Source organism: Genypterus blacodes, unplaced genomic scaffold (assembly GCF_046128005.1).
Source record: "Genypterus blacodes isolate CSIRO-AG114 ecotype Tasmania unplaced genomic scaffold, CSIRO-AGI_Gbla_v1 ptg000032l_1, whole genome shotgun sequence".
Classification (NCBI taxonomy): domain Eukaryota; kingdom Metazoa; phylum Chordata; class Actinopteri; order Ophidiiformes; family Ophidiidae; genus Genypterus; species Genypterus blacodes.
The window spans coordinates 3,044,544-3,052,951 of NW_027466845.1; the positions used below are offsets into that span (position 1 = coordinate 3,044,544).

The 8,408-nt window shown below is 44.0% G+C and overlaps 1 protein-coding gene across 3 annotated transcripts in view; it reads right to left on the reverse strand.

Moving 5' to 3' along the window:
• The window catches only part of frya (furry homolog a (Drosophila)), a 46,573-nt gene extending 39,212 nt beyond the window's left edge, over positions 1-7,361 (reverse strand). The window contains exon 1 of one of the 3 annotated variants that reach the window (XM_076145928.1): positions 7,230-7,361. Coding sequence is in view for 2 of the 3 variants with exons in the window: in XM_076145924.1 (XP_076002039.1) it covers positions 1,759-1,975 (217 nt within the window). In the remaining variant the exon portion in view is untranslated. Of the gene's footprint in view, positions 1-1,758; positions 2,161-7,229 lie in introns of those variants that run through there. The other 2 variants (XM_076145924.1, XM_076145925.1) reach the window with 2 other exon arrangements.
• Between the last annotated feature and the right edge of the window lie 1,047 nt (positions 7,362-8,408).

Genomic DNA, 8,408 nt, shown 5'->3' on the forward strand with positions numbered 1-8,408 from the left:
CCAGAAGGAAGCAACACGGACAGAACGACCAGGAAATACAAATAGACTATACAGTGTTATCGCTTAATCAAGAGATCAACCAACCAACCAATCAATCAATCAACTAATCAATCAATCAAGTCATTTTGTTCTCCGATATGATCTTGGAAGTCCAGGGCTAGAGTCGTTTCAATGTTAAACCATAAAGTGACCCATTGGAGATCATGCGGCCTGTTCTGATCCCAGGATTGCTCTTAATTACTGAAAACAACAGTGTGGCCTAATGGATCCTAACTGCTGAGTAAACAGGGTCCACTTCCCTGGGTCATCCATCAGCTATATTCTTGACCTGCCCACTTAGAGGCCCTCAGAAGGGGGCAAACGTTTATGTAATTCTAGAGTCGAGGAATGACATTTTCTTTCCAAATAGGCTTCTTAACGAGAAGAAACGAAGTTAGGCCATCTCAGACAACCACGTGCGATAAGAAAACAAGGAAACAAGCAGCTAGGACTTCAATTAGTTACAATCCTGTGCTGATTTGGTCCCCGACTGTGCCGACTTTCCTTACTTAATGACTTAAAAATACGAGCGTCTGACTCTTCCTCCTCATTACTGCAAACCTGTAGCACGGCGGCTGAGAGGTTCACGAGTCTCTCCTCAAGCTTCCTCCTTATAACATCCACCATACGAGAGGCAGCGGCCGTAATTTATCTCTCTCTCGCTCTCAAACAAGAGCTGACAGTATAACTAAGCGATAAAATATAAATTACACTGTCACAGTACGTCCGAACGGAGCAGATCGGAGATGTAACGAATACGGCAGAGAGGGGGAGAGCCGGGTGTGTATCGCAGCGCACTGGAATAGCCACGGAGTGTGTACCATAAAAAACAAGAGACGCTCGTAGGACACATGAATCCAGTGTTTATGGCATAACACCTTATCGGGTTGTGTCAGAAGTTGTCAGGCGTAGCAGCTATTTAGACGTACAGCACTAGCTTGTTTTGCCGGGGCGCTGCGTTCTATCAGTGTCAACGTCTCCGCAAACATGAATTACTGAGTTAAAGTAAGTTCACAGCGGCAGCGGCGGCGGCCTTGTTGAGTCTCAAAGTAACGTGCGGACCACATGTATCAATCAGGAAAGCTAATGACAGCGATTATAGTAAACGTATTGCTCTTAATTAGCGGCGGTTTTGGCACATTAAGCACTTATTAAAGGCATTATCAAGCTCTGCTGAAGGTGAGGAATGTGAAGTATGTCCGTCCACTCCAGCCATCTCTGCACTATCAAGCTCAAACTCTTGACTTCCCCCCCCTGACTCTCCGTGGCCCCCGGCGCCCCTCGTTGCTTCATCTCTCTCCCGCCTGCACACACGCTCTTTGCTTCAGTATCGTCTAGTTTGGATTAATACTCACTTAGTTTCCTTTGGGGGATTTTTCTTTCAAGAAGCGAGGATTTTTGGAGGTGAAATCGGAGCTGGAGCCAATTTGGTGACTCTGATTTGTTCTCCCTCTTGTAGCGATTACGTGAAACACCCTGCCATTATCTGGATCCATTATTAGCCACCAGACTCTTAGGGGAGCTCTGGCAGATGCAAAGTGGAGGTGAGGCATTTCACAGAGCGATGGCACTAGAAAGCTGAAATGTGGCTGATATCAACCTGAGAGCACCTCTGCACCACGTTTCCCACAAACCCCCCCAACACACACACACACACACTTCACACAGATTAAAAGCAGAATTCTTAAGTCAGTGCTGAAGAGTTAAAGTAGTACCTACTTTCAAGAATGGATGGCCTCTTCTTATGCCGTATCTTTTTAAACTTCCCTCTAAAGTCTCTGGGTGGGAAAGGATCCAGGGGTAAGCTGGCAATGCGCCCCAAGACAACCTCATCCAACCCCTCAGAGCAATCCGTCTCACTCTCAGCCATGTCTCGCGCTGTACTCTCGTCTAAAGACATGTTGGATGGCAGCGAGCCTGCAGCTACTTCTATCATTCTTCCAAAGGAGTCATTTGAAGCCCTGCCAGGGTTTTTTTTCTCCTCTCTTTTCCTTGTGTTTAATTCTTCTCTTCCTCCTTCGGAAACCTGCGCGGTGCGGAGATGCAGCCCGAGCTGTCAGCCTCAGTCTGCTAATGTGTTTTCACCTCTGCACTTGTCAGGGCAGTTGAGCGAGTTACAGTAACATTCATGAATGGGGCAGGTATTGGATTTCCAGGCGGGCCCCTCCTCTTTTGGGAGAAACAGGCAAGAAGAAGCGGAGAAGAGAGGGGCAAAGCCACAGCAACTGGGAGAAGGAGGGAGTGAGGGGAGCTGCAGGAGGACCAAACGGAGCTCTGACAGCTACAACATCCACGCCCACTGAATGCCCACGAGGTTTTCCAGAATAAATATCCTCTATTTGTTTTGGCTTACACACAACAAACTCAGCTCATGCCTCAGGCTGGGTTCAGGTCCTAATAAGAGGCTATATTTAACTCCTGAATAGACACAGTGACTCTTATCGCCCGCATGAGTGACAACAGGAATTAGAGTTACACGACAGCTCATCTGTGTATCCGTGTTTCACCCTCCACACGCGTTGCAGGAAACTAAAAATCCTGTCACTTCTTCCACAGACCAGCATCAACCCTTTCCCGGCATTCCCTGCCCCTTTTCTTCCGTGTCCACTCCTCTCTGTCAGACTTCCCACTCCATTATTTCCTTACGGCTGGCGTCATTGAGGAAATGAGCGAAAGGTGTCAAAGCGGCACCGACAGTGAAGTGGGGAGCCAGGTAAAGTGTTCACACAGTGGAGGATCTCATGCTGCATTCAGTCAATCTGTTTCAACCACTCCAGTGAGCACAGGCTGGACACACCTACCTACCACATGAACCAGTTTTTCCAAGTCTGACCTACATCAGCAGCACAAACAGCCTGTGTATGTATGTGAAGGCGTTTTCTGCCTTAGCTGGGAAACCAGTTAGAACATGGAAACAAACCGGAGTTGGTACTGTTTGCGTTTTGCGACAAGGAGCGAGACGCTTCGCGCGTTTCTTCAAAGATGACTGAACGTAGCAGGGAATACTTGTGCCACATCTGTCAGGGAGCCCCTGGCAACAAGTTTCTCCGCAACCTAATAGGTCAGGCAGTCATTTCACTATTCAACCACCTGTCAGAGAAAAAAAGTAGCCTGAAGTGAACTATTTCAGAGGAATGCTTGTAGAACGCGCAACAGAACCGTCTCCAACTACAAAGTGTGTTTGACGTGTTTCTGCCGCTCCTGCTAAATAATGGAGTGTGGATTAGAAGTGCAGATCTGCTCGTTGCTGACCTACATATGAACGTCCTCACAGGCTGTTTCTAAAATAAATACAGACGAGTGTAGCAAGCTGAGCAAAGACAACACAGGATCTTGAGCCATTAAAGAGACAGCGTGACGAGAAATGATGCCGCATAAATAAATAAACATGCCGGCCTAAACTCACTTACAAGTTGTAAGTTTACAAATGTCACAATTCAGTTTGTTAAGGAATTTAACTTGAACTTTTTCCCAGTTCATTTTCATTTCCTCATGGACTATAACAACTCATGGACTTAATCGGTCCCAGTGTTGATGGTTGATGGTGGATGGTAATAGTGCGCCCTCTACTGTTCACACAATACATGTATCAAAGCGTCAACACAATTTAGCTTTGACTTCTGGGGCTTTTTACAGACTTTAAATACAGATTTATTTATGAATGATAATAATTTTAATTTTGCCTTTATAATTTAAATCAAGCCTGGAATTATCCCTCACACACACAGTACAGTAATTACTTCCGATTACAGTGCAACTATATGAAGTATTAAGCCACTGGGTCGTCTGTGGGGGGACAAGCGGCAATTATTGTGGGCAAATAGTGTCACAGTATAATGACTTTTCTGTGCACTATCCTCATTTATGGTCAGACGTGAATTATTGGTGCTATGTAAACAAATAAAAGTTTATATACTGTACGTGTGTGGCAATGGCTGATACTTTGCTGAACTAAGTGCCCTGGGTGATTAAATGTACAAGCGGCATAAAAAGAAGAAGTCCATAACTTTCTAGAACAAAAAAAAAATGCAAACCACCACAAACTTATTAATATATGAATTAATGCAACGAAACAAGTCAAGAGAAATCCTCTTCAATGGGCCTTAATCAGCTATAGATATTTCCATATGAACTCTCGTGACCTTGGTTTGAAAACCAACTGTGCCAGGAGTGGAAACCTAACCTAAACTAAAATGCCCTCATGTAAAGATGTCCTTGCTTTAGGTTCTTGTGCTGTGTGAGAATGTGCAGGTCTGCCTAGACTGACAAATGGCACTGAAGTCCCCACAGACACGGAAACCAGCACCCTCCGGCAGAGACAGAAGGCTGTTACCATGGTGAGGCGTATTTGGATTTGCACGGGCAGAGCAGAACGTGATGAATAATTGATAGATATCAGGCTCTAATGTTAGCACAGATCCGCCGAAGGTTAGTTCTGACCGTGCTATGGACTCTATCACACACACACACACACACACACATATGCAACAAGTAGGTCGACACGCTGCGCACTGTAGGGACGGTTGGTGACTGCAAACACCTGTTATGTAACACACTTATCTCCTTAAATAGATGAAAGGTCGGCGTGAATACATCTGATGTGCATTTCACTTCGTTTTGCATGGACAAGCTTTACAAATTCATGACACTTTGACATATATCGTGGGATTAAACGCCGTCGCTCCACCAAACTTGATCTCTTACCCGTCCCCACATTTGGCTAGGACCTAAATATAACTCTGCCACATGTCAGGTAAGGAAAAACCAGACAAAAAAAGCCACGCATCCATCCTGAGTAATTATTCAACGGGTCACCTATTCTCCACATTAATCTGGGTCTGGGTAGGGACCGACACACAATAGAGGCCATTCAAGGGCTGCAAACCGCACCTGTTCCCTCCATTACCTGCCTTTTATCAGCTTCAGGTGGGAGGGGCTTCATCCTGAAACACTTGGACTCACTGTGGCCTCGGAAAAATGGGAGACCAGCTGAGGTGAACGACGCACGTATCCAGTTACGCCGAGGTGATTATGTTCTTATGCATTGTGCATCGAGGAGGTTAACAACATCAAATGCCGTGCACATCCACTCCAGTGAACATTCATTGTAGAGTGTGTGTATGTGTGTGTGTGTGAGGCTGATCTCCCCGGGGTTCAGATAAACTCAGAGAAGAATCTACTGTATTTTCAAAAATGCATGATAAGATGAGTTTTTAAATCCTCTGCTTTATCCGCTGTCTTAAGGCTTTCAGCTTGTGAAGTGCACTTCTCCAGTAAAGGTCCCATGGAAATACAAGGCTCTGTGAATTTTGGAAGCGTTTTCATTTGGAAACTGTCTTAAATACATTTCTATAAAGCTCAAATGATTGGATCAAGCTTGTGTTTTAAACCGACCGTCCTGCTTGGATTTCGCCCCATGAATTCTAAATCAAAGGAGTTACAGTTCGCTGCACTTTTGAGGACAAACGTCACCGAGGTGCCAATAACACTAAGTCAGCTCAAGTCTCAGGTCAGTGTTTATGGACGGCACGGTAACAGTGTCAGCTGAGGGGTTTAAAGTGAAACGAAGTCACTTGGAAAGATTATTTTTCCATCTGCTGGAGTTTGAGGATCTCTTTGTATAAACACATCTGACACTCTTGACGGCTCACAGGCACATATTGGACAGTAAAAGTCACGATAGCAACAATGGATTTATGGTTTGACCAAAATAGACACATTATCAGGCTGATGATTCATGGCACAGGCAGAAAGTAGAGCAGGGAGTTTATTAGATGTAGAGTGTAGTTCTTAAAAGCATTTATAATTCAGTGCTTAAGTTTGATTTGAGAAATGTAGAAGTTGTATTTGCCTCAATCTCTTCATTCAATTTAGCTTTTCCTGCTCAATTATAAAACATTTCTAAAATATCAATCATATCGTTCAACAAAGCCAATTAGAAATACGGAATGTTTTGTACTAGTAAGATCTTTTAATGCCCCATCAAGAGAAAAGGGTTTAGTTTAAAGGTTTAGTTAAAAGGTTTAGTTTATTTGTTTATTTGATATGATTTTGATTAAAAGAAACAAAAAGTGTTTCTATTTTCATTTGTTGACATGAATCCATCAGCCTGCAAGAACATGGAACATGTGCCACATAACGAGTGTAGATAAGGAGCTTTTTCAAAAGTTATTTTTAAAAACTACAAGCACCGTAGAGCGCAAACCTCTGCCAAGGCCGAGAGGTCCTCGACAATGATGATTAAAAGGTTGTTGACTCGACCGCGATTTTGATTCTACCATGTTTCTACCTAGTTGAAGATTACAGACAAACATGTACTGTAACTGTTGTTGTTACAGCGCTTTGGCAGATAATTATAGCAAAAAATTTGGGAAAAATTCACAAACAAGTAGTAACTTTTTGTCCATCTGCTTGGGGAAAATATTCAAAATGGTGGAATATGTAATTAGGCAGGAATGGGCCTGCATGAGGGAAGTGGATAGACCAGGGGAACTCAGGGATCTTATGTCTTAGGGTTCTAAGGTTACAACTATAACAGCCCAGATGATAAAGACGGAGCCTACAGCGCCACCATCAGGCCAACTGTTGCCAAAGACTTTCAGGAAACGTGTAGGTAACCTTTGGAGATATGCAGCTAACTGACAAATAAACTAACTTTACCTGTGTTTGGTACCAAAAACATCACCAGCATGTGTTCTTTCATTTGGGAGCAGAACACAGCGCCGCCTACAGGACATTACACCTGTGGAGGAGTTTACAACCCTATTTTTACAGTATGGCTGCTCAATCATTAACCTCGCTTCAACTTTCGTTTTCACTCACACTAGTTTCACGTAGACTTTGGCCTCTTTTCATTCAAATAAAAGTGTTACCCTCCAAGAAAAAACGACATTTTGTTGGCGACATTTTGTCACCGGTGACATGTTATCATCCAGCTCTGAGCCAGAGTCCAGGACGGCGGAATTCAACGACCAATTTCAACTTTTGGCGTTAATATCAGAGTTTTAAAACCTATGTTATGGGCTTATTTTGGGTTTAATGTTAGCGAAAAAAATACAGAAAACACACTGAAACATTTCGACGTCATTTGAGGGCAGGAATTCTCTAAACAAGAGTAACGACATGTACACGCAGGAAGCATGAAGTCAAAGCAAATGGCTCCTGGTCCACATGTAAGAGAAGATAAATACCTTCGACTACAGCGCGACGCTTATGTCGGTGTCTCCATCTTCACTCGACAACTGAGTCCAAGTCTGCGAGAGAGAGAGAGCTGCTCCTCTTCACAGCCACTTCCTCACTTCTCCCACCATCAGCTGTGCACACACTCACACGCACGCACGCACACACACACACACGCACACACACGCACACACACAGACACACACACCACCCACACACCTCCCTCAGCAGCCTGATGCCTCCTGAATAATGAAAAGCCTGATCACCATGTCAGCGCCTCTCTCTCTCTCACTCACTCACACACACACACTCACATTCACACTCACACTCACACACACACACACGCAGCTGCAAGTGACAGGCAAAGATATATAGAGACACTTCATATAAGCAGTTTCTTGCTGATCTGGAACCTGTAAGCAAAGCGGTGTTCCCCAAGGTTGTGTTTGAGGACCTTTATTGTTTCTGTTATAAATAGAAGTGTGACTACGCTCTATTTATATGCTGATGATTCTGCTTTATCTCTTCAGGTAAGGTCTCTGATCAGGTTTCAGAAGAAACTGGGGCGACAAATCAAACACGGTTGGCAATCTGAAAACAAACTTGTCAATTTTAGGCTAAACATTATCCAGCCCAAAATTCAAAGTTACAGGAAATATCGGTGTTTGCTGTCAAGGTTTGGGGATAATGTTATTTCAGCTTGAACCATCATGGCTGCTTCCTGGATAACAGCATAAGCAGCCGGAGCAGAACCTGATCAGGCTGCTGTTAATACATGATAAACATGTTTTAAGGTACTTTATAAAGCATTGGATTTCAAAGGAATCTCAACTGGAGGAGAAAATATGTCTGTAAAAGTGACAAGAGTAGTGTGCATTTGGGACATACCTGTGTTCTTTCTGACTGCATTTTCTAATCTACACAGCTTTCCTTTGAAAACTTACTGGAAAGAAACAGAAATGTGCTTCTACTTCCACTTCCACTCAATTTCCAGGCAAACGAAATGAGCCAGGACTGTGTGTATCCAGCAGATGGCGTCAAAGAACCTGACAAGCAAACAGAGAGCTGATGGAGATATGAACAAATGCTGTCTTAGGGCTGCTGCACTGACATGTACTTTGGGAAACACTGTTTGAGAGGTGGAAAGAGGGAAGACCGTCATTACACAGACCACCGAGCAAACACAAGTG